A 27453-nucleotide genomic window follows, 5' to 3' on the forward strand; every position below is an offset into this window, starting at 1 on the left:
GAAATCTACAGCAATGTTGCAGTGATGCTACTACAGCAAAGAAGGAAACTGCAACAGAGGAGGAAGCTATAGCAGAAGAGGAAGGTTGGCGCAGAGTGGTAACACCAATGATGAATTGGCAGCGAGGGAACGGACGTTGGCGCAGAGTGGCAACACCAATGATGAATTGGCAGCGAGAAGAAAGCTTGCTCTAGGCAAGCGGCTCTGATACCATGATAAAAATAATAAAAGATAAGAACAAATATTGAATGAAGCTTTATTGTATAAATGAAATAGCTTTAGCTTGAATCTATTAACATGTTCCCTCTCTTATTTATACAAATTAGGAGGGAAGATTTCCCTAACAGAATAGAGGATTTTCCTCAATAGAATGAGAAATTTCCTCATATAGTTAGGAAAATCTTATCTTCTATCAAAAATTGCTATGGTTCTAAAATCCATATGATCTCAGATACCGCTTAGAACTTGACAATGACAATCTCCTCCTGATCACCTATCCTCGTTGTATGGAAATAAGAAAAAATATCAATGGTAAAAATGAATTCTCAATTGAAACTAAATAATCGTTGATTTGAGAGGGCCATGTAGTGCTGCTGATTGGGATCCAAGTGTCTTTTTTGTATGTGAGAATTGTAATGTTATTTGGTGATTGGATTTGGATCAGGACAATTATTGGAGATGATTCCGGATCCTATCAAAGAGAACGGATAGCAGAGGTGCATATACCGATATCCCGGATTAGGGAGATCTCGGGATAGGATATACTCTTTTGGGAATCTGGTCAAGAGCGGGGCGCGTTATCATCCCCAGGACACCGCGTTCCACGGGTCCGGATCCTATGCCATGGACGAGGCAACAGATGCTAAAGATTGAGTTTTGTAATAGTCGGTAAATGTGGGTTCCAACCATACTGTAAAGGACAGTCGCATGAGGCTGGCTGCTGGCTCGGCCAAGAGAGGTGAGCCGTACCACGATCCAACTCCCAAAAGAAGCGGGCCCCGCCCACCTTCTCTACAGGCTGGGGAGGCCCCACCCGATCTGCACGTGACTGACCATCTTGTGGGCTCCGGCGGTGGTGAGCTGCGTGATAAACCCACCGCCCACCTGCTCCTCCCCTTCAGCCTCCTCGCCTGGCTTCTTGATCCCGTCACCGGCGGCGGCGGCGAAAGCGGTGTCGCCCTCTGGGCCGTTGATGAGTCCGCGGAGGCGGCGGCGGCGGAGATGGGCGGAGTCACGTCCTCGATCGCCGCCAAGTTCGCCTTCTTTCCCCCGAACCCGCCAACCTACGCCGTGATCGCCGACGAACAGAGCGGGCGGCTCGCCATCCCTGGGATCGCGGCGGCGGGGCGCGACGACGTGCACGTCGTCCGCCTCCCAACGCGGCGGGGCAACGAGATCGTGGCGGTGTACCTGCGTCACCCCCGGGCGACCGCCACGCTGCTCTACTCGCACGGGAACGCCGCCGACATCGGCCAGATGTTCGATCTCTTCGTCGAGCTCAGCGTCCATCTTCGCGTCAATCTCATCGGGTTCGTCACCCCCCCTATCCCTCCTCCTGGTGAATTCCACTTTGGTGACACTTTCTTTCTAAATCTCTTTTTCTTTGCGATTAATAATAATTTGGTCTCTATTTCTAGTTGGTTTTTGTTGTTACTTGCTTAATTTTGTGATTCATGGGATCTAATTATGTGTTTGTGGACTTCCTCTAAATCTCTGCAAGGTTGATTTCTGAGCAACGAATTAACCTTTTGTAGATCTGTTCTCCAGTAAAGCGACTATGATTTCCTATCAACAAGATGTAGCTTAAATTCGTTGCAGATGCCATGATATCACTAGTGAGAAGTAGTCAGCTATTGTCGACAAACTGCCATTCAGAACTTAATAGCTGAATGGAAACCTGATCGATTAGCGAGAACATAATTGCTTTTCTGTGCTTTTTGAGGTAGCAATGGTTCAAGTCACAGAGATTGTTGGTTTACTTGCTAGTATATCAAGGGTTCAAGTTATAGAAACAATCTCTTCAAAATATTTAAAGGTCAGGCAGGCTGTGTACATTTACCCTCTTCAGACCCTGCATTGGATGAGCCTTGTGCATTGGGTACGTCCTTTTTGTTGGTGCACTTGCTTTTTATGTTGTTGAAAGTAATTATGGATAAGAAGTTCATGATTGCTGATGCTTCAAGGATTAAAATTCCTGACTGCCAGTAAATAGGATCTCTAGTTTAGAAAATATGGATATGATGTAGTGCATATCTACGGAATTGACATCCAAAAGTAGTACGGTTGTTCTTTTTTAACTCTAATGCTTATCATACACTCTGATAATCCATTATAATTATCATACCTAATAAGCCTGCATGCATATGTTTGTGGTTCGTATGCGTGACATTGCTGACACGTTAACAGAAATATCTCAAAACAATTGTATGTATTTGCATGTCTAATAATTCTTGTAAAGCTTTTTTTGGCTTAGTCAGTAAAGAGACACTTTAATGATCTATTTTTATCAACTTGTAATTCTTTCATATATATACTCTCATCAAGGTATGACTCAAACCTATACTTTTGCAAAATAACTGTTGCTAATGCTGTTCTGAGTATGACTCTACCTATCATTGTAATTTTCTTGTTCATTAAAAACGACAATACTTGGAACTGAGGTGAAAGATCAATGACATTAGGAGTTGCTTTATTTGCCTATTGGGACTCTCAACAGATCAAATACTTGCGCCAAGGCTTTGTTTATAGTTGTTGACTCTTTACTATTTGTTGCAGGTATGATTATTCAGGTTACGGGCAATCAACGGGAAAGGTCAAAGTTCATTTGTTACTATGGCAAAACCTCACATGAATTTTGGCTCATAAAGAAAATAATACATGAAATATCATCTTTCTTAACTGTTTTGTTTGTGTCAAAATCTATTGTTCCTAACAGCCTACTGAATATAATACATATGCGGACATAGAGGCAGTATATAACTGTCTTAAAGAACAATACGGAGTAGCAGATGAGGACCTAATCTTGTATGGTCAGTCAGTGGGTAGTGGTCCAACTCTTGATTTGGCCTCCCGTCTACAGAAGTTAAGAGCTGTTGTTCTACACAGTCCTATCCTTTCTGGACTTAGGGTACTATATCCAGTTAAGCGAACATATTGGTTTGACATTTACAAGGTAAATTTTTCAGTGTTCATCTGGTGTAATAATCCTTTTACATTCTAAATAATTTTATTGCTTTTGCAGAACATTGACAAAATTGGCCTTGTCAATTGTCCGATATTAGTTATTCATGTAAGCTTTTCATTTCATATTTCAATCTTTATTCTGCAGATTATCTTCAATACATTGCCAAATTATTTTTTTTCCTAATTTACTTCTTTGTGGCTTACTGGTTGCTTACTTTTGTTAATAGCATGCATTAAGTGGTTAAACAGTACCCCAGTAGTCAGTTTTTGGTTATTTATGCAAGCATTTCAGGACGAGGCATTCATTAACATGCTGAAGATCTTATCAGAAGTCTTATTTACGTCAATATCAAATTCCACAGTCAGTATTTAGAAAAAATAAAACAGATGAAAGTTGTAAACTTCAGATTTGAATAGTGGTTCATACTAGATCATAAACATATAACTCGTTAGAGGATATGTCATGATATACTGCCATAACTTTTTTATAAAGGAAGCAAGGATGCCATAAATTATACATGTGTAGTTGGTTTGCATTAGTTGATGTTGGTCATAAAACACATAATTGCAAACAATATTATTGACCGATTTAAAAAATCCAATGGAATTTTTTCCTTAAAAAGTAAAACTTTGTTACTTAACTAGGCAGGGGACATAAAGAGCTTGTGCATCCAAGGAGAGTAGGATGTCAAAATCAGGTGGTCAATCTTTTAACATACAAAGCTAGAACTACGCAAACACCCCTAGTTTGAAGACCAGAGTATGTAGGTTTCCCTTCTAGTCTAACTAGAAGCTTTGCATCAATTCTAATATTGATTTTGGATATTCCTTGTTGAATGACCGTTCTTAGTCCATCAAGAATTATTTTGGTCTTATAATAAAGCGCATGGCGACTATGCATATAAAAGCATCGAGCGACAATACATGATCCGGGGCCTCCCTCATCCATCGATTTGTGTTAAGAACTGTTAATGTTAAGTTTGTTAGGATCAAGAGCGGCACTAAGGGGGGGTGTGTGAATTAGTGCAGCGGAAAAATTACGTCGGTTTAAAAATCTTCATATGATAAAATCCGATTTTGACGAAAACCATTTCGTTTTTCTTGAATGAGTAGAGAAGAGGGGATTGGACAGTTTGTAATGAAGTAAAGTTGAATGCAATAAAGAGATTAAGCAGTAAAGAATGAACACACCGGAATTTATAGTGTTTTGGTCGTTATGACCTACATCCACTTTTGATTCCTCCTCCGTTGAGGTCATCGATGTCCACTAATGGTCCTCCTTCAATAGGCGAAGACCAACCACCTTTTTACAGTGCTTTCTCCTTTTCACGGGTTTAGGAGATAACTCTTATAAGCCTCACACATCTTCTTGGATGATTACAAAGCGAAAGAGAGAGAGGAGGACTCTTCTAACTTTTACAACACTTTTAACACCCTAACACTTAAGAGTTTTTTTTCACACTTTGATTGCACTTTGTTACCCTTTCATGCAAAAAAAGGTGGGGTATTTATAGGCCCCAATGGCTTCAAAATTGGAGCCAAAAAGTGTTTCATCCCGGATTTCCGGGGTACTGGCGGTACCACCGCCTGACACTCTAACATTGAGCGGTACCACCACCTAATCTGGTGGTACCACCGCTTGACAGAGTCTCGGATACTGAGCTCTGACAGTACCACCGCTTGGCATGTAATAACTACCGGCGGTACCATCGCCTAAACCACCTGGGAGATCGTTCCCTAGGCAGTTCCACCACCCCAATCTAACGGTGCCATCGCCAGACAGGGTCCATCAACTTGGTTGGGCCTTGAATCCGGCCCAAACCAGTCCAATTATGGGCCCAATTGGCCCTTAGGAGGGTTAATGGGATTACCTCCCAAACCTAACCCTAATTATGTGCTAACTATGATTTTTAAGGTATACACTAAACAAATTAAATCCGGTTAGTCTAGATTTCTTCTGGCGAGTTTTCGATGAACTTCCGATAATCTCTCAGCAATGTTCCAGCAGACTCCTAGCAAGCTCCTGGACTTCTCGATCAATTCCAGTAGAACTTCCGACAAACGTCTGGACTTCCGACGAACGTTCGGACTTCCGTCGATCTCTCGAACTCCTAACGAAATCTCGATCTTGACTCCGGCATTTCGTTTTGCTTTATGCCTTGATGACTATCGTAGTTAATCCTGCACACTTTTCTTAACATATAGATTTGATCAAATAATTTACTAATTTATTTCATCATCAAAATCCAAGATTCAACAAAGTTTAGTCTAGTTAGGGCTTGGCTTGGCTTCGCCTATCTAATTATATTGGGATATTTCTCAATTAATCCTTCATCAAATTGTTTAGAAAATTTAGCCTCAATAAAAGAGGGTATTTTAGATAAGCAAGCAATTTATAAAAAATGGACGAGAGAAAATGGAGATTCCTTGTTGAATAATAGTTCTTAGTCCATCCATAATTATCTTGGTCTCATAATAGAGCGCATGATGACCATGCATATAAGAGCATCGAGTGACAATACATGATCCGGGGCCACCCTCATTCAACAAGGAGTCTGGGGCCTCCCTCATCCATCGATTTGTGTTAAGAACCATCAATGTTAAGTTTAGTCTGGTTAGGGCTTGGCTTGGCTTCGCCTATCTAATTATTTTGGGATATGTCTCAATTAAGCCTTCATCAAATTGTTTAGAAAGTATAGCCTCAATAAAATAGGATTTTTTAGATAAGCAAGCAATTTATATAAAATGAATGAGAGAAAACCCCATCAAGCAAGCTTCATTTCTAACATCTAAATTAACCACAAGCATATTGCAATGAAACCCCTAAGGACGTCAACATTTGAAGAGGTATCATCCTAAGAAGCATGGACACAGACATAACACGACACAAACATGGCGACATGTTATTTTTTAAAAAATTAGGATATAGACATGATGAGGACACATATATTTTTTGACATATATAATATTTGATAACATGAGGTTTTTAATATTTATATTTAAATTTTATAGACTCAGTAATATGAACAAAGAAATATCATCACACAAGTTTAAATAATTAAAATAATCTAATTCGAAGTATCCAAAATAAAGCAAATAATATTTAACAATCACTAGGCTCATTCTCTACATCATTATCACCTGTATCTGGTGATTCATCGATATCATTAGTAAAACTAATTTTTTCTAGCTCTAGTTCATCCAAAGATAAATTTGCAACTTCAAGTACTCCAACGTATTCAAATGAATCAAATTTTTCGCTAGTAATACCCTACATCTTAGTCTCTCCCTTTAAGTATCCTAGGGTTCTATTGGAAAGAAGATGAAGATTATTATGAATGAATACCAAATCTTCTGTATGTTGAGGAATCATTTTGTTCCTTTTAAAAAAGTGCACGAAAGAATAGGTACTCAAGTTTCTCTCACAACATGATGAAGAAGAAGACTGCACAACTAACTTCAAAACTAACACTTAAAGCATGAGAGTTGATGAACCATATACAACTCACCAACTTTTAGGATCCATATGGTAGCTATCATGTAAACGATCATAATCAATAAAATATCTAACTCTGTAAGAGAAATTAGCATATTCTTCGTTGATAAGTATTCTCTCCTCAATGGTTGAATAATATCTTCTTAGACATTTCAATCTTTCTTGAGAGGCCTCAAGATCTCTATGTGGGGTACTCAATTGGGATCCCATTGAAGTCATTCATACTAAATATTTAAAATAAAAAAGTAAAAATAAATAATTCTGTAAATATGCTTAATTATGTAAAAATATCGTTAAAAATTAAAATCGGCATATACCTTAGATTTAAAGAATGATCAAGTAATGAAATAGAGTGTTGTTCTTTATCCAACAATCAATAAGAATTTTATAGATTACATCATAGAAAGATAAATATTTGTTTGATTTCTTTCCTTCATGTGTATATTTTTTTCCTTCACTTTCTCAATCAAACTATCCCACATGTCATATACTAAATGAAAATATGGGTTATTCGTGTCATAAAATCTAAGTATATCATAAGTAAATCTTGTGAAATCAAGAATATAATCAATACCAAATGTCATCATGTACCTTGTCCTTTACAGATTTTGCTTTACCAATATCATCATCTCTGTAACATATCCCGTTTGTCGCTAATAACCAAGGTTCGCCATACCGATGTGTACCGCCCGGTACGGGCGGTACGTACCGGTCCGAGAGGCGACCGGTACGCGGACCGCCCTCTACCGGGCGGTACACCAAAAAAAGCTTGTATCGGGCGGTAACGGTCGAAATTTCGACCGTTACCGCCCGGTACCATTCGGTAACGGTCGATTTCGACCGTTACCGCCCGATACCACTCGGTAACGGTCGAAATCGACCGTTACCGCACTGTAGTAGCGCTACAGTGCTCCAACGGTCAAATTGACCGTTGTAGCCATTTCTCCTCCTATTTAAACTAATCTTCTCTCCCCTATTTCATTATACACTCTTAAACTCTCTCTCAAACATTTCTTTTCTCTCATAAACTCTATAAAACAACGATTTGTGAATTCAATCGAGGTAAATTTGGGAAGATTAAGAGGAAGAACTTTCTAATCAAGAGGTATGAGTCAAACTGCTCGAGGAACTACCGATACCCAACGGTCACACTCGTCCGCCCAACGTGCAAAGGCAAAGGGGAAGGCAATAGCATCAGTTGCATCGTTGGAAAGAATCGAGTCGGGCGATGAGACACCTTCACAATCACATTCTCTTTCTCGTTCGGTCCAGAGACATGACAGCAACACGGACAGCAGTGCCTCAACAGATGATGGCGGTGATACCGGGCAGTCGTTGGTCTCGTCTGTACAACTTGAGGGTGGTGAATGGACTGAGGAGCAATATTTTACACATGCCACTCAAGATTTAGATCATGGAACTCGACAAGGTACTGGTTAAGTTTATGCGCGGAAGGGAAAGGAGAAGGGGAAGGGGAAGGCAGTGGATGAATATGAACAAATGCGACAGAGCATACATGATATAGACACAGAAAGAGACTCATCGTATTCACAGCCATCGTATTATGAAGAATCATATGGGCAACAACAGTATGGTGATAGTTGGTCATCCTTCTCTGAGCAACAGCATGATACAGAACAACACCAATATATGCCTTAAGAGCTGCCTCGGACAAATATGATTTATGACGATCAATCTACGATCAGTACCACATTGATGCATCAATGGCATACGGTGTATCAATACACTATGTCATGTGATCAATTTCATGATTGGGTCAAACAAACGTATCATATTGATATGTATCGGATCGAGGACCCCGATCCACCACCCGTGGAGGCCTGTCGTTCGTTTTGGTGGTAGAATTAACAATCAGGTATATCTAGATATATGATTATTTAATTCATTTGAATTTTAGAGTTTATATTGTAACAAAATAGTCTAACAATTCAACTGATTTTTCTATAGATATTTCAATCTATAACGAGCTGAAATACGAACCTCGAACAAGACTACCTCAAAGCCCGAAAAAGATATGTGATGTTATTTTTACCAAATTTACATTGATTTTGCTAAACTTATATTATTACTATATTTATTTGTAACTTGAAAACTCTATCCTAACTTTTTTTTTAATTTTCAGGTATTTTCGGAGGGATAAATCAGTGAAATCAGGTGTACCGAGCGGTACACCTCGGTATACCGCTCGGTACGCCATACCGTACCGTACCGAGCCAGCGTCGAAACGCCGGTACGATACGGTTCGGCGAACCTTGCTAATAACCATAGACTGAAGTACACCTTTGATAAGTTTAAACCTCTAAAGCGTAATAGTTGTTAAGGCAAAACGTGTGTCTACTATAGAAAGTAACTTTAATGGCACAAACTCATTAAGTATGTACGATATCATCGAATGATTCATGGTAAAACTTTTTATCATCGTAATATCACTAGCAATATCAGATATCCAACTGCATGCATTATATGTTAATTGATTTTGTTCAATATTCATTATTATATAAATATCTTTTAGTGCTAGGTTGAGAGTGTGAACCACATATAGAATCCAAATAATATTTGAAAACTATGATTCAATAATTTGTCCAAACATTATGTTTTAATTCAATAATCTGTATTATGTTCTGATAACCAACCTCATTAGTAACTTTTTTCATTAGATTTGACGTAAAATATTTATGACTCTACTATTAGTTATAGCCATAAAGTTAATTAAGGGCATCATCTGTAAATCGCTCAATTCGTCACTTACAATATTAACTTCTTTTTCATTCCGTGTACCTTCAGTCAGTCATAATAACCTCTCAATATTTGCTTTTTCTTTCTAAAATAGAATAGTTCTCTATAAATTGTAACCATATGGTAAACAACGAGATGAATGATTGTTGGCCACAAATTCAAAAACAATAACAAAATATGAAATTCTTGCTAGGTGAAATGGTAAACCAGCATTAAAAAACATTCTAGCTATCTTAGAATGTAACTAATCACATGTTGTCATATTAAATGCGGCTATGATACCTTTCCATTTGTCACTGCCACTTAAATTTCTTTTCTTTTAATCGTGTATAACTGTTCATCTAGCTATGTACAAATAGTACAAGGGGGGTAATGGTACTTTTTTCGGAGCACTTTGTTGATGTCTTGTTTTAGCTCCTTTTAATCTTTACACATATCAGAGGCATCTTTTATTGTTATTTTTGTACATACTATAATTCTTTGATGGTCAACTTTAATAGATGTGCTTTAACTCTTATATAAGAGCTTTTCTTGACCTAATGACAAAACTTACATTGTCATGTAATATTCCCACCCTCTCTGCTTAATTTGTCCATTTTAGTAACATTTCTCTATAACGGTTTATAAACATCCTCATCATTAGCTGTACGATGAACAGAAGAGCTATTGATAGAACTTGACGAACTCATTTTGATAGTTTTAGTGGATGACTCTCCTTTTCATCGAATATCATGGGAAAAAAAACATAAAAGTGATTATTAATAAAATGGAGGAGGAAATGTAATAAAATTGTAGATTTAGATTGTTATCTCTAAAGTACAAGAAATTGACCAAGGAAATGCAATAAAATGGAGAACCGACATAATTATGATAATTGAAATTTGAAAGCCATCACTGTGATCATTAAGAACCTAAAGCATAATTCAATATTTTATAAATGTCACATAAGATAGAGTACTTCAATTAATGGTTTCATATTAAACTTTCTAGTTATAATTCTGGTTGATTTTTTTAATTATATTTCTAATTAGTGATTTTATATATGTTCTCATAAAAACGAAAGAAATAAAATTTTATTGCAATAATCATGATATATTCATAATGTAACATATATCATGGCTAAAAAAGCATAACAAATAACATCTAACCTATTATAAATAAGAGGTAGTAATAAAAAAGCATAATAATAAGATCTAACCTATTCCTCTTGTTATACACAGACTTATTATGAATAAGAGGCCGACATTATATCTCTTAACATATAATTTATGCAGACATCAAAATACAAATATAAAAGGTGATCAATTGATTAAGAAAAACTAAACAAAAACAAAAGGATTGAAATCGACTTACTTTTGTGCACAAGTGATGGGTCACCTCTTCTACACACGATGGATAGGTCGACGAGAGGGATGCCAAGGGAAACCCATGATCCTTGTTGCCAATGATGAATCAACGAGAGGTGCATCGAGAGAAACCCACGAGTGAGGTCGTCGGTGATAGGCGATGGGTTCTTGAGGGCAAGAGGGACATCGAGGGCATGTGGTGATAGCAACAAGCTATTGAGGGCACACGCCATGCAACGAGGGTGAGGTCGCGAGTCATCGAGGGTGCACGTCACACGATGGGTCATGGTGCACATTGTGGAAGTGGCCTCCGAGCACTAGCGCAGAGCTACAACGGCGCCACCGGTGCAACTATAATATGATGTTCTACTGCTTCTGCTATCATTGGCGTTCCTTATTGTCGATGAATTTACTTCTGATGCAATGTGGTGTTCTAATTATGCTGCCACTTGTCGTTGGTGTTCACACACTGTACAAATCCTCGATTTCATGTCTCCCCAAACTCTTGAGGTCCACAATTTAATGTCGCCGATCCTCCAGGTTTGGCGAGAAATCCCCAAATTCTCTAGATTTTAAGCCTCTACTCCTTTGATATCATGCTTTCCCGTCCCCGCGTAAAGGCCACACAACTTAGCGACACACGTGAGCATCACGTGAGGAAGGGCGCGGGAGTGATGAGGAAGGGTGTAAGAGATGTCCGACATGGATATGTCGTGTCCCAAAAAATAAATAAATATGTAAGACACATGTTCGACCATATCAGTGATGTATCCGTGTCTGACACGGATATGCCAACCAAAATGGCATGTCTGTGTTTCCCTTCAGCAAGCCAATTTCTAGAGTACCAAATATCAAAATAATGAAAAAAATTACATTGAAGAAGATATCATTCATAAAGTCAGGGCCTTGCTGACATATATAACATGTGTGTCCATCACCAAGACCAAGTTTCATGTTCTCTCCATAGTGGGGAGATAACAATGGATGAGCTTCGACCAAAACAAGGGATTCTTGGAGTTATTGAGAGCTTCCACAACCTCTACCACCAATTCTCTAGGTCTAGGAATCTATATATGTTGTCTTAGCAGTGACTCGCCCATTAGAATCATCTTTCCAAGCCCACATATTATCCTTTAGCTCATAAGATAAATTCATACCAGTGATAAGGATGTGAGAAATTTTTTTCAGAGTTCCACATGCATGTTGATTTACTGAACAAAATTATAATCATCGAGAATATTCACATTCACTGAGGTTGGTTTAAGGGAGCAATAGATTTTATCTGACAAGATTTTGCTAGTTTTATTATCAATTCTTGAAAGGGGAGCATTTTAAGCTAATTCCCAAATATTTGGTAAATCATATTGATTTTGGTCAATTGCAAATTGGTTACACACAAGATTGCCAGAAATTCAGTATCTAATTTAGTGCTGGTGAGACTTGAGAGAATAATGAAGCAAACCAAAGAAAGAATTTTAAAGATGGCCATGATTTTGTGAATCATTGCAATACAGGAATCAGCAGAATGTGAGCTCAAATTCTCCGATTAGAGTACTTCTTTAACAAGAGTTACAATTGTGTGATATTGGGGATTCTTAGGGCTTTCCTAACAACTAGGTGGCCCAGATGTTAGATTAAGTAAATGCTTTAGCCATAAAATTATACATAATATTAACAAGAGGGTTCTTCAAACTGTAAAGTGGAAAATTATTACTCCTTGAAGCTGTCATTTAAAAGTGAGGCCCATAATGCCATTTATCATGAAAATGTGCTTCATCTGCCAAATGAGCAAACAACCCAATTTACTAAAACATATAATTTTTTTTTTTTCATATTAGCAGAAATGAGTTTAATATTACTGGAGAGAAACGGCACATATGCAAGGCATGATATCTTAACTATTTCAGGATCTAGATTAATTGGATTTTAGAAAACTAGTGTTTTGGTCATTCTATAGACAATACTCTGTGGAACACATCAAGGTTCTTCTCTAATCTCTAATAGGTCTCAGCAAGTTGTTTGAATCATTTAGATCAATGTTGTCTAACAACTTCTGTTGCTTAACACAATAAATATGATTACAAAAATTTTATGGAACTTAGGGAATGTCTTGGAGGTGTCAGCTCATTAACAGGCTAACCATTACCAAGTACCAAAGCACTAATTTTTCAAACAGTATCTCAACAATGGCTGCTTAATTTTTCATTGAAGATACTGATGTCTGCCGAAAATGAGAACCTCTTTGGTTGACCTTGTTGTTTTGGATTTTGAATAACTTAACAAGATAATCTAGAATTCCAGTACTTGGATATAATTTCTGAGATTACTAGATAGATAATGATAATGCTAAATGCATAGAATGTGATAGTTTGATTGTGGTTCAACCTAGTAGTTTGATTGTGATATGTCACTATTAATCTTTTTAGAGCTCGTTGGTAGATGTAGAAGAATGACTATAATCCACCTATCTTGTTGCAGGGTACTTCAGATGAAGTAGTTGATTGCTCACATGGGAAACAGCTTTGGGAGCTAAGCAAACAGAAATATGAGCCTCTTTGGCTAAACGGTGGAGGCCACTGTAACCTTGAGCTATACCCTGAATACATCAGACACCTCAAGAAGTTTGTTTCGGCTACTCAAAAGGACAGTGCCGCAAGGAGCAATCTGAAGGAGACCAAGCCACCGACTAGGGATGATGAATGCGGTCAATCAGAGATTAAAGCCGCAGATGATGAGCACAGGGCATGCAGCTGTTCTGAGATTGCAAGAAAGAGTTTGGACAGTCAGCTTAGGAAACCACCAAAGGCGGACCAACCTGAGAAGTCACGAATGAGCACCGACCTTGGCGAGCGAAAGAGGAGGAAAGGCTTGGTATGGTGAAGATGACTTGTTGCCGGTTTCTTCGAATGATAGTGTATCGGGAGCTGAACAGCCTCCAGTCATGATCCAGCATTAAGAGGGGAAAAAAAATTTCTTCTGTTTTTGATAAAATGATAATACTATGCACATGTATCTAACTGGTGCATAACTCGGTTATCTTCTGGTAATTGTCAAAAGAAGGCAAAACTGATGCAGATGCAAATGGTGACTCCATATAACTGAGCTCTCCCTGTGACATACCAATCAATTTGAAGTGCCAAAGCAGCCAATTGATTGTATTGAGTTTTTCGATCTAGAAGACAATTATCTTCTAAATCCTGTCGGACGGAAGACGAGAAGAGGAAACGGCTTCTTCGACACTCTAAATTTGTGCTCCGTGCTCTGTGTCAATCCAATAATTTGTGCTCCGTGAGGTCGCATAATGTAAATTAGTTGGAACCCAAGCGACAACCTCTGATGCAGAGTCCAAAGGCTTCAGCAGCCTCTTCCATTTCTTCTAAGAGTGAAAATGGCGTATAAAGTGAGTACCTTGTGCAGCTTCTTCTTTCACTTCTCTCGTGCTCTGCCTGCATTGGCAGCTTCAGGCAGCTCGAGTCTGCATTTGTCGTGTTGATGGCATCGTAATAAAGCCTATTCAATCCGGCACATCTTTCTTACGTGTCTTGCAATAGATGAAGAACAAGCAAAGACTGACTAACCATCTCTCATTCCTCCTCTCGTCCATTTAATAGGTAAAAACCCAAAATCGGTTTAGAATTTAGGATCACATTTTTCTTTGTTTTTTTATCGTGTGTTCGTTTCGGAAATTGAGACTGCGCCCAGTTGCTACTGTGCATGCTTTTTCTCGGGTGAATTTGTTTGGCTTGGGGTACCAAGTTTCCCTTTGGACCTTCGGCGATACTTTCAAGAGATACTCTAATTGATACTGTACATCTCGGGACTCATGCCCGGTGTTACCCGTGTGATTCACGCAGTGCACGGCGTGTGCATGTTTCACACGTCCGTTGCTCTCCGCAAGCGTCATCTTGTTCCTCTGTTTCTACGACGTGGTTTGCTTATTTGGTGCCTACTCCTCCTGGTTGGGCCCAGAAACACAAAAGAATACACCCGCTTTTCCCTCCTGATTCTCCACGTATGAGAGAATCAACTATCGATAATATCTTAAAACCATTACCTCAACAAGCACGAAGTTAAGAAAATATATATACCGGACTATATATATATATATATATATATATATATATATATATATATATATATATATATATATATATATATATATATATATATATATATATATATATAAGTTTTAGAGGATAGAAATTTTTATTTTTTTGTGTTACATTTGGATAAGTAACGATTTTTATTTTTTACTTCGAACCCAGGACAGGACCTTCACAAAAATATTTCTTGCTGATGTATCTATCTATCAGTTAGACTTCGTCTGTCACCAATTTGGCATCGACACACACACTGCGAGTCTGCGATCCTTCTTACCCAAACGAGGATGGAAAGAAGAAGCTTAACAATATCGTATTTAACTAATATCGTTCCATATTTCTCATGCAAAGAGTCGGTGTTATTTCGCGTCCGAAACCCACCCCCGACAGTTTTGCAAAAGCCACCCGAGTGGCTCAACCTTTAGGTACCTTTGGCTGCAAGCTTAATGGCACGTGTCATTTGTCAAGGAAAAAACTTGTTAAAGTGAAATAATTTTTTTTCTATCAAAATGGATTCTTTATCAAAATACATATATCAATCAGAACAGCATAAATAATAGAGCAATAAATTAATCATACAGTAAGACCAAATTTTTAACATGAAAAACCCAATGCGAGAAAACACTACATGATCGTAGTCCACTCAAACTTCTACTATTAATAGTAATGATAATAGGTTTACAGTAAATCTTCTCTAGAATAATCAGAGGATCATAATAACATCAATAACATAGATCTTGACTCAAGAATAGCATATCATCATCACAAAAGATGGATCTCAACAAAAGAGAATTCTAGATCTCACAAAGTTAGTATAGCAGGAAAGTACCCCAGAGAGGGTAAACTGTAGATCAACACCATTAGGATTGTAAAACTTACTGCAAGGATTCTTTACATAAAATTTGAGTCAAAACTGATAACGTTTGACCACTAATCGTCAAGCAGAAAACTCAATATCCTAATCTTTCTCTCTCTCTCCTCTGGTTGTGCGTTGCCACTGCACGCATGCACGCTGCCCTCTCTCTCTTTTTTTCTCTCTCTATTCTTCTCTTTCTCTCTCTCCGCCACAGTTCACTCGTGCTCTCTGCCTTCTCTCTCACTGTGCACCGCCGTTGCTCGCTGCGCACACACAAAAACTCTTCGCTGCACCGATTGCCCTTGTTCGGTGCTTCCTTTTTAATTATTGATTTGAGCTCCAAAGGCTCAATTGTCCAAGCCCACATATGGATTGGACCTAACAATTCTCCCCCTCCAACTCATATGGTGGGCTGTACCAAACCCGCTTTTCGCCTACATACTTCAAGCTTCTCCTTAGGCATATCTGAACCATTCTCATTGGTATGCACTTTTTCTAACTGTAATTCTTTCATCTCAAGCACATCACAAATTCAGTCATATCTCAAATCAATATGTTTGGATCTAGAATGGTATGTTGAATTCTTGGAGAGGTGAATGACACTTTGACTATCATAGTAAACAGTATATCTTTTCTATTTCAAGCCCAGTTTTTGTAGAAACCTTTTCATCCATAAAGTTTCCTTACAGGCTTCAGTAATTGCTATGTATTCTGTTGTTGTAGTTAATAGAGCAATACAATTCTGTAACTTAGACTGTCAAGAGACTGCTCCTCTTGCAAATGTAATCAAGAATCCCGAAGTGAACTTCCTGTAATCAATATCACTTGCCATGTCTGCATCTATATACCCTTCTAACACAGGTTCATCATTCCAAAATATAAACATAACATGGAAGTACCTTTTAGATATCTTAATATCCAATTCACTGCTGCCCAATGTTCCTTTCTAGGATTAGAGAGAAATCGGCTGACAACCCCAACTGTATGAGCTATATCTGGCCTAGTACAAACCATAGCATACATCAAACTGCCTATTGCAGATGAGTAAGACACTCTGGACATTTTTTCTTTTTCTTTCTCGTTTGTAGGATATTGTTTCGAACTAAGCTTGAAATTAACTACAAGTAGATAACAAACTGCTTTGGTTTTACTCATGTTGAATCTTTCAAGAACCTTTTCAATGTAGGTCTCCTGAGATAGTCAAATCTTTTTTTTCTTCCTATCATGAAAAATCTTCATGCTAAGTATTTATTTCACCAATCCCAAGTCTTTCATGGCAAAAGACTTACTTAGCCCTCTTTTAAGCTTTTTAATTTTACTAGTATCATGGTCAACAATCAACATATCATTAATATATAGCAGGAGAATAATGAAATCATCATCTGAAAATTTCTTCATAAACACATAATGATCAAATATGGTTCTATCATAGCCTTGGCTCATCATAAAGGAATCAAACTTCTTATACCACTGTCTAGGTGCCTATTTGAGTCCATATAAGTTTTTCCTAAGCTTACACACTAGATTTTCTTTTTCTTTGACTTTAAAACCTTCTAGTTGCTCCATGTAAATTTCTTCTTCTAAGTTACCATGAAGAAATGTTATTTTCACATCAAGTTGATCAACTTCTAAATTCAAGCGGGCAGCCAAACCAAGAACAACTTGGATAGAGGACATTTTCACCACGGGAGAAAATATTTCTTCAAAGTCAATACCTTTCTTCTGACTGAATCCTTTTACAACTAGTAGTGCCTTGTATTTTTGTTGTGAGCTATTATTTTCAGACTTCAATTTGTAAACTCATTTATTCTTGAGAGTTTTTTTCTCGTTTGGCAACTTTACCAAGTCATAGGTGTGGTTCTTAAGCAAGGATCTTATTTTTTTTTGCATGGCTTTAACCTATTCATTCTTATGCTCATGTAGAATAGCTTTTTAGTAAGTTTCTGGCTGTCTCCCGTCAGTAAGCATAACATACTCATGTGGAGGATATCTGGTAGATGGTTGTCACTCTCTAGTGGATCTTCTCAATGGAATCTCAACTGGTGGTGGAGGTGCTTGTACATCATCAACTGTAAGAGTATCATCACTGGCATTCTCACCATAATCTTCTTGTTCATCTCCCCCATGATCATCATGAACTACAAGTGAAGGAACTGGACTCAAACTTAAAGGAATATAAATAGAGGTTTCTGGCTTCTTAATATTATCATCATCATCATCAAATAATTGGTATTTAAGAAATACAACATCTCTGTTTCTAATAATCTTCTTATTCACTGGATCTCATAATGTGTATCCAAACTCTTAATGACTATATCCCAAGAAGATATATGCTTTTGCCTTACTATCAAGCTTGGACCTTTCATCTATGGAAATATGAACAAATGCTTTACACCTAAATACTCTCAAATGATTATAAGATATATCTTTTCCTTTCCGTTCTGTTGATGAGTTTTAGGATTTGTTTTCTTAAGCTTGATACCATGGAACCTGCAATAATTATCAAAAGGACCCCTGTACTCGTCACTATTATCTGATCGAACACACTTTAGCTTTCTGCCAGTTTCTCTTTCAACACTAGCATAAAACTCCTTGAAAATATCGAGTACCTGGTCTTTAGATTTCAAAGCAAAAGCCCACACTTTTCTAGAATGGTCATCAATAAAAGTAACAAAATAAAGAGCACATCTAAGAGTTCTAGTTTGTATAGTACAAACATCAGTATGAACTAAATCAATAACATATAATCTTCTAAATGATGGATATATATGAAATGCAACTCTATGTGTTTTTTCAGATAAGCAATGATCACAAGATTTAAGATATGTACCTTGTAACTCTAGTAAGAACTGCTTTCTAGCAAGAGTTTGAAGTCCCTTCTCGCTGATATGACCAAGCCTCTTATGCCAAAGATCCATACTTTCACCTTTTTGAATTGTATTAATCTCTTCTTTGTGTAGCTTAGCTTCCATGACATAAAAAGAGTTAAACTTCTTTCCTCTTACCATAATTAGAGAACCTTTAGTGAGTTTTTATTTGCTTTCACCAAAATAATGTGCAAAGCCCTCATCATCAAGTCTGCCTATAAATATCAAGTTAAGACGAGTATTTGAAACATGCCTTATATCTTTGAGTATCAATTACTCACAATACTAGTCTCTAAGCAAATATCTCAAACACCCACAATCTTAGATGTACCATTGTTTCCTATTCTAACATTACCAAAATCACCAGTCGTGTAAGACCTGAAGAAATCACCGTGAGAAGTAATATGAAATGAAGCACCAGAATCAATTACCTAGTTATTGTCCTGAGCTACAAGACTGACACAACCATCATCATAAACAATAGTGATATCACCTTCAGCAGCAATTGTATTAGTCTCTTTCTCATTTTTCTTCCTTTCATTCTGTTCTCGCTTCCAAAACTTACACTCTTTCTTCATGTGACCTGGTCTGTTATAGTGGAAACATTTGATATCTCCTATAGACTTGGATCTTCCTCTACAACCATGTAGATTTCTACTATGACTTCTTCCACGTCTTTCTTGTTTTTCAGTAACAAATGCACCAGAAGAATATTCACTCTGTTCTTTCCTTCTGACATCTTCATTTAACAAATTATCTTTAACCATATCTATAATTAGAGTCTCCTTTGGCGTGGAGTTATAAATAGTCACCATAAACATTTCCCAACTTTCTAGTAAAGAGCTGAGAAGTAATAATCCTTGTATCTCATCATCTATATTCATTTTCATAGTAACTAACTTATTTGCAAGACTCTGAAATAGGCTTATGTGCTCAATAATATTACCACAATCTTTATACTTCAAATTTACAAGCCTTATGAGGAGAGATTCTATTTCCCGCTGTCTTTTTCGTAAAGAGATTTTCTAATCTTTGTCAAACAACATCAGCTCTGGTTTCATCTAAAATATACTCATGCAAGTTTATATCCATCTATCTTCTAATATAAGTAATAGCTTTTTTATATTAAACTTCTCATTCTTCATCATCCATAATAGAAGGTTTATCGTTAACCTTGATGGGCTTATATAAATCTTTGCAATAAAGCAGATCTTCCATCATATGCTTCCAAATAGAATAATTTGATGAGTTCAATTTAATCATACCATCTGACTGCTCCATTTCAATCACACAAGAAAAACTAGCACCAAATAACCTGTTGCTATGATACCACTTTGATACCACTTGTTGGGAAAAAACTATTAAAGCGAAATAATTCTTTTCCCTCTTTATGTATCAAAATGAGTTCCTCATTAAAATACCAACTTGATATCAAAATGCAAATATTAACCAGAACAACATAAACAATAGAGCAATAAATCAATCACATAATGAGACTAACTTTTTAACGTGGAAAACTCAATGCGGGAAAAAACCACAGGACCGTAATCCACCTCAAATTTCCGCTATCAATAGTAATGATAATAGGTTTACAGTAAATCTTCTTTAGAATAACCAGAGGATCATAATAACATCAAGAACATAGATCTTGGCTCAAGAATAACATATCATCATCACATAGGATGAATTTCAGTAAAAGAGAATTCTATGTCTCACAAAGTGGGTATAGCAAGAAAGTACCTCAGAGAGGGTAAACTGCAGATCAACACCGTTAGGATTATAGAGCTTACTACAAGAATTATCTGCATAAAATTTAGATCAAAATTGACAATATTTGATCACTAATTATCAAGTAGAAAACTCAAGATCCTAATCTTTATCTCTTTACTCTTTTCTCTCTCTCTCCTCGTTGTGCGCTGTCGTCGTTCTCTCTGCACGCACGCACTCTACCCTCTCTCTCTTTTTTGCCATAGTTCGCTGCACTGATTGCCCTCATTCGGTGCTTCCTTTTTAATTATTGATTTGGGCTCTGAAGACCCAATTGTCCAAGCCCGACTGGACCCAACACCACCATCAGTTCTCAATCAGTCCTCACCTTCACTACTACAATAGTTGAATCCAAGAAAGCATTTCTATTTACAACAGAACAATGTGCCAAAAAGAAAGCATTTCTATAGTCAGCATTTTAGTGTTGATTTGAGTTGCCAATAATGGCTTTTATGGACGAGGATTCACCTGAAATTGCTAAACAGAACATACCATCTGTTAGTAGTGTCAGCAAATGCTTTGTTCACCACATTGCAGCCTTAGTGCTTAGGCTTTCTGGAGCGGGTGCCAAAGGAGGAGTTCAAGTTTCAAGTGTGAAGTAGGAAAAGAAAGTAAGAGATTATATGCACGACAACTAATATAAAAAAGGTAACAACGCCTCACTCACTTCACTCTCACCTCAAGTGCGGTTCTGCTCTACCTGCACCCCGAGTTGCTTCTTCTCTGCCACTTACTCGGTTCTGCATCCTCGCCGCATTGCTTCTCCTCGTTGAACAACCAAGGCTCGAAACCATTTACTTTGTTTTCCTTCGTGTCTTCGGTAATGATTTCATGCCTTTAATAGTTTGTGGAGAAATTTAGAATGATTACCAACAAATCTTACACAACGCATTCTTTTTCTCAATTGGTTCTGAACAATTGCAGAGAATCACAGACACATTGCTGAAAAGATGAAAATTAGTGTCTAAAAAACAAAAAAAAGATGTAGGTATTGCTCTAGTTGAATAACAAATCATATGCAGCTATTCCATTTCTTTGTTTCGGATTCAAAATTGACATTTAAATATTGCATAACTCACTCTTATCGAAATATAGAATTAAAAAGGAAAAAAGGTAAACATATCAGCCAGTTTTGCTTTACTGTTGTTGGCTTTGGTTCGCAGGAATGAGAAGATCAATATTGTGGAGGATCTGAAGTAGTTCGTCGGATCATATCAATTACCACATGAAACAAAGCTGGTTTAGGAGAAGACTATGATACTTGCAAGTGTGAAACAGGTTTTGGAAGAAAGGAGAAGACTATGATACTTGCAAGCTAGCATACAGCAACCGATGGAAAATATCATCTGCATTCACGTCAATATTAAACCTCGATTTGGAAGAAAGGGGGAAAAAATAAAAAAATAAAAAAAAACAGATTAAAGAAACTTCAATTTATCAAACACTTGAAGTGCACATTAACAAAAACAGAGCATCTATCAAACTTTCTTTCTTCGTGAAAATAAAAAGCATTCCTATTTGATTTTAGCGATTAGTCAATTTTGACTGATAATAAGCTTTGAGAAGACAAAATCCTAATACCTTTTTGGAAAACTTTGTTGACATATTATCAGCACACTTTTACCAATTTAATCTCAACGACACGTTCTTATGCTGCGGCCGGCTTCCTCCCGCTGCTGCCGAGACCGCCACAACCGCCGGTCATCATAGTTTTGAACTCCTCGAAGCTGACGCTGCCGTCGCCGTCCGAGTCGACCGACCTGATCATCCGCGCACAGTCCTCCAGGGTGCACTTCTCCCCCAGGCTCCTCATGACCCGGAGGAGCTCGTCCACCGAGATCAGCCCGTCGCTGTCGAGATCATACATCCGGAACGCGTCCTTAAGCTCCGCCTCCGCGCCACCGCGGCCAACGCCGCAGAGGTGGAAGGCGGCGAACTCCTGGAGATCAACGAAGCCATCGCAGTCGGCGTCCATCTCGGCGATCATGTCGCGGATCTCATCAGGAGAAGGGTCGGATCCGAGGGCTCGGAGGACGGCGGCGAGCTCGGAGGCGGAGATTCTGCCATCGCCGTCGGCATCGAAGCGGGCGAAGACCTTCTCGAGCTCGTCCATCCGGTGCAACCCGACGGAAGACGAGCGCGAGGGCGTGGAAGACGACGACGAGATCTGTGATTTCGCCATTGAAACGGGGGAGGATTAATGTAAGTGTGTGAAGCAGCGACCAAAGGATTCGGTTTCCTTTATAAGAGGGAACGTGAGATATCAGCATCACATTTATCGCCAAAGGTGAGACGACATTAACGTCGTTATATATTTGAGAACGTATTTATTTCTTATTTCATTTTTTAATATAGAAAATACAAAATCTAAATCTATAAAACGAGGTGTGTGTGTTTTTTTTTTGTTTTTCAGTATGCGAGAAATTTAACCATCTTTATTATTGTGATTGCTATTTATTTAAACTACGATTGAATATATTATTATTCACTGGTTTCTTAATCAAACCAAATAGGAAAGCCATCCATCCATCCATCCATCCATCCAAACTTCTTACGTTGATTTGATCTTTCCAAGGAAATCAAAATTCTTATTTATTTTGTTTCCCTTAAAAATATATTAAAATATCCCTAAATTCTGAAATTCTTTTTTTATATTGTGTGGCAACATATTTTCTTCATGATAGAGACTAAAAGTGTTCTATTATTTTCTTCATGATGTTGTGACCTACTTTTTGGTTGGGGACCAAAAGTTGAAGCATTTTTTTTTTGTTTTAGAAAAAAAAAAGATTTAGACAGATTTAATTGTTGTTACTACGAGGATTCGAGTAGGATTAATTATCATAAATTCTCGATTATTTTCTATTAAATCATATTAGATAATTCAAGCAATCTATCTAATAGTACAGAGTATTTAACTTAGTTTGAACTGCCCCTTCTCTTGGGGTGATTCTCCTTTTCCTAACCTTATCAGTTAAAGTAGGTTTCTGCCCCTAAAAATGTCGATGTCTGTGAATGAGGGAGGGATATTAACCTTGCTCTACGTTTGTACGCATACTTTCCATCCTTAAATAAATCTTAATATTATTTCTGATAGAAAATCCTCACTTGTAAGCATGGGACTCCTAGTCCTTTTATATTGATCGATTTTGTTCCTAGACTTTCTTCCTTCCTATAATCTACATTGTTATATTTAGCATGGGAAAGATTTTATATACTCCATATATTTTTTTGAAATAGTGTTTGGTCATGAGACTCATCGAGTCAAATGGAATTTTAGAATTTGAATCAATCTGACTTAGGTAAGTAATGATTCTACTCTCCACAAATTTTTGCAAGTTAAATTCAATCTTGTAGGTGAACTTCATTAGCGATCGACAAATTTTGGCTTAAAGAGGTATCTCAACTAAATCCGACTATTCATCTCAGCATCACTACCATTGTTGTCTCCTCACTTGGTTGTTTTCGAAGAATAGAAATTGGAGTATAAATATTGCAACCGCTCTTCCTAACCATCACTCTTCGGCTTAAGCTATTGTCCCTTTCCAAGCATGTTGATCTCACTAATCATGAGGACTTCCCACCCTCGACCCCCTCAAAATATGCATGTTGATCTCACTAATGATAAGGACTCCCCACCTTACTTTCCCACAAACCATGCTCTTCCTGGCTATCACTCTTTAGTTTAAGCTCTTGTCCCTCTTCTCAAGCGTGTAATCCCCAACCTCCAACCCCTTCTTCATCCCTATTTTCCCCACAAAATGTGTAGTTTCAGCTTACCGTGATGGTTCTTCCACTAACCCTACTTGGTTTGGTAAACATCAACTACGATATTAATGGCGTTATTTGGGAGAAACAATCGTAGGGCTTATTTATAGTCCCCTACAAACTGAGTATTGGATTGTGTGGAATGGACCACACCAAACCCAAGATATTGAACCTCCTCTCCTTTTTAACATCGATGCCTTTGAGTTGGTTCCAATTTTCAACCGCACAAGGTTGCACCATTTGTCCCTACCCTATCTCTACAGCAATATCTTGTTACTAGCTAGTAAGGGAGGTCAACGTCTTAGGTTGGATTTATTTTAGTAGACAAGTAAGCTTTTCTGTTTACTACCTTGCCAATGAGGTAAGAATTTAGGAGGACTCTTTATCATTTTCTGGATATACTCGTCGGTCCTTATTGAATAAATAATTTTATTTTCTTTAGAAAAACTTACTTTGAGAAGGAAACTTCAGAAATAGTTGGGAGACAAACTTTGATTTGAATTTACCGAGTACAGACAGACCTTGGACACTGTCAACTGACAAACATGAAATATCTAATTGTATACATTCTTCACGGACTGCATAAAAGCCCAAAACTTCGGTGTCTGGCTCGATCAGGATCACATGAAGCCTCGTGGGTCACAAATGCCTGAATCGAAGACTTGCATTACCGGTCACCTGCCCGAGCCATTCAGATGATGCCACCTACCTACCCTCGTTATGGAGATTCGAAGCTAAACAACTACGTGACACACCTCTGTTGAATCTCATATTTTGATGATAAAACTACTTGATATATGTTTATGATTTAATCTACGTTTTGAATAACACAGGATGCTTCGATCAGGATGAGACAATTAAAGCAGGAAAATTATGTTGTGCCGGAGGAACATGTCAGAAGATTGGACGTCGGGCCGGTGGATCGGTTGACGTATCGACAGAAGGCTTCGGGCCGTGGACTCGGACATCGGGCCAAGAAAAGCGGGTATTGTGCCAAGGATATCGGAGTTGCGGAGTCAACTGGCCGATTGGGCAATAGGCTGCAGGAGAGGACGATGCGCCGAAGAATCGGACGAAGCGTCGAGGGACCAATGACATGCCGGACAACTTGGTTAATTGCTTAGGATTAATTGTCTCGATCGAAGTTTTATTTTAAATATGCAGGATTAACTACGATGGAAGAAAGACATGCAGTAGGAGTTGCGCCGGAGTCAAGACAATGATCACGTTGGGAGTTCGAGAGTTCGACGGAAGTTCGGACAGTCATCGGAGGTTCTGCGGGAACAAATCCGAGAAGTTCATGAGCTTGCCAAAGAAACTCATCGGAACTCGCTAAGTGGATCGTCGCAAGTCCAGGAGTTTGCCGAAAGTCGGTAGGAGCATCACCGAGGGTTCATTGGATGATCGACGGAAGTTCGCCGGAAGCTTGCCGGAAGAAGCGATTGACGCACCGGAGCAAGTTGCAGTAAATGTTTTAGGGAATATCGTAGTTAGCACAATGATTAAGTTGGAAATGGGAGGTGATCCCATTAACTTAATCTTGGGGCAATTGGGCCCCTGAAAAACCCAAATTGGGCCGAATGGATCAACCCATTCGGACCCTGATTTCTGCCGGGAGGTGCAACCGCCCCAGCCAGGAGGTGGCACCGCTTGGGCTAAGTCTCCGAGCGAGATTGGGCGATGCAACCGCCCCAGCCAGGAGGTGGCACCGCTTGGGCTCAGTCTCCGAGCGAGACTGGGAGGTGCAACCTCCCCTGACAGGAGGTGGCACCGTCTGAGCTCGGTCTTCGAGCTCTGGCAGGAGGTGCAACCGCCTCAGTCAAGCGGTGGCACCGCCTGAGCTCGGTTTTCGAGCTCTGGCAGGAGGTGCAACCGCCCCTGACAGGAGGTGGCACCGCCCAGAGGCTCAGTCTTCGAGCTCCGCTAGGCGGTGCAACCGTCCCAATCAGGCGGTGCAACCGCCAAACCCTGGAATTCCGGGAGATGACAGTTTTGAGCTCGAAATTCAAATTGGGTTGGAGCCTATAAATACCCCGCCCTTTCAGCAATGAAAGGACAAACTCAAAGGCACCAAAATCCTGATCTTACTTTGTGATTTTTAGAGCTCAAAAGTGTTGTATGAGTTAAAAGTTCTCCTTCCTCTTTTCTTCCAAGTTTTGATCTGTCAAGAGAGGAGAGAAAATTCTGTAAGGGTTGTCTCCTAAGCCCGTCAAAAGGAGTGAAACTGTAAAAGGGTGGTTGGCCTTCGCCTATTGAAGGAAGGCCTCTAGTGGATGTCGGTGACCTCGTTGGTAGAGGAAGCCAAAAGTGGAGTAGGTCAAGATTGACCGAACCACTCTAAATCTCAGTTTGCATTTACTTTGAGCATATTATCTTTACTGCAAACTTCCTCAAAAGCTTACCGCTTTCTGCGCATATACGATCGGGTTTCAAGCTTTGCACTTTCCGAACCGGCGTTTAGACGTAAATCAGCTTTTTCGTATGATCATCATATTTCAGTTTGCGTTTACGTTTTGATTTCTATCATAACTGCAAACTACCTTTATATCCTTACTTAAACTGCATCATGCTTAATCAAGTGATTTACGAATCATCATTTAGACGTAAATCAGTTTCTTCATACGAATATCATATTTCAGTTTGCGCCTGCTATCTGATTTGAATCATAACTGCAAACTGCATTTATATCATTGCTGCATTTCACTTAATCAAAAGTTAAAGTGATTTATGAATCGACTTTCTTACCGAAATCATTTTTATCGAACGAACGCAGTTTTTATTTTAGTCGTAAAAGGTTTTCCACTGCACTACTTCACCCCCCCCCCCCCCCCCTCTTAGTGCTCTTGATCCTAACAACCTCCTCTCTCACCACGTTCAGGAAGAAACCCAAAGCTTTAGTAGAACGGATTCCGAACCCGATCGATGACGCGGAAAGGCGCAGCAACACCTTCGGCCCCTTCTCCCTCGAGTCCGAGACCCTTCAACTTCGTCGTATTGGTAATTTAACACAATAAATATGGATTAAATATATTTTATAAATTAAAAATCAAATTTTTAAATATTTTTATAAAACTTATTAAATTTATAATAATATACATAAAATTCTATAATAATTACAAAACATATTAACACAGAAGTATACCTAATGAATCTATCGAAGTATTTTTTTTAAATCAATTAGTGAATTAATCTTATAATTGGAGAGTATCCTTATGAATCTTTTGATTTTGATTTTTGTTTGACGGTGAACAGAAATCTAAATTTGATATTGTAACCGGGGAACATAATTATTTTTATATTCATAAATATATTTATA

The 27453-nt window shown here is 38.3% G+C and overlaps 2 protein-coding genes across 2 annotated transcripts; one reads left to right on the top strand and one right to left on the bottom strand.

Annotated features, from left to right (window-relative positions):
- The first annotated feature begins 923 nt into the window (after positions 1-923).
- LOC135587687 (uncharacterized) lies at positions 924-13953 on the top strand. The gene is made up of 5 exons (XM_065079352.1): positions 924-1529; positions 2776-2812; positions 2936-3172; positions 3242-3289; positions 13261-13953. The coding sequence occupies exons 1-5, from the start codon at positions 928-930 to the stop codon at positions 13660-13662; spliced, it is 1326 nt and encodes a 441-aa protein (XP_064935424.1). The 5' UTR covers positions 924-927; the 3' UTR covers positions 13663-13953.
- Positions 13954-20280: 6327 nt separating this feature from the next.
- On the bottom strand, positions 20281-22623 carry LOC135589048 (probable calcium-binding protein CML18). Its single transcript, XM_065081361.1, has 2 exons — positions 21954-22623; positions 20281-21207 (listed from the first exon to the last, which is right to left on the bottom strand). The coding sequence occupies exon 1, from the start codon at positions 22552-22554 to the stop codon at positions 22021-22023; it is 534 nt and encodes a 177-aa protein (XP_064937433.1). The 5' UTR covers positions 22555-22623; the 3' UTR covers positions 20281-21207; positions 21954-22020.
- Between the last annotated feature and the right edge of the window lie 4830 nt (positions 22624-27453).

Source organism: Musa acuminata, chromosome BXJ1-8, assembly GCF_036884655.1.
Source record: "Musa acuminata AAA Group cultivar baxijiao chromosome BXJ1-8, Cavendish_Baxijiao_AAA, whole genome shotgun sequence".
In the NCBI taxonomy this organism is placed as follows: domain Eukaryota; kingdom Viridiplantae; phylum Streptophyta; class Magnoliopsida; order Zingiberales; family Musaceae; genus Musa; species Musa acuminata.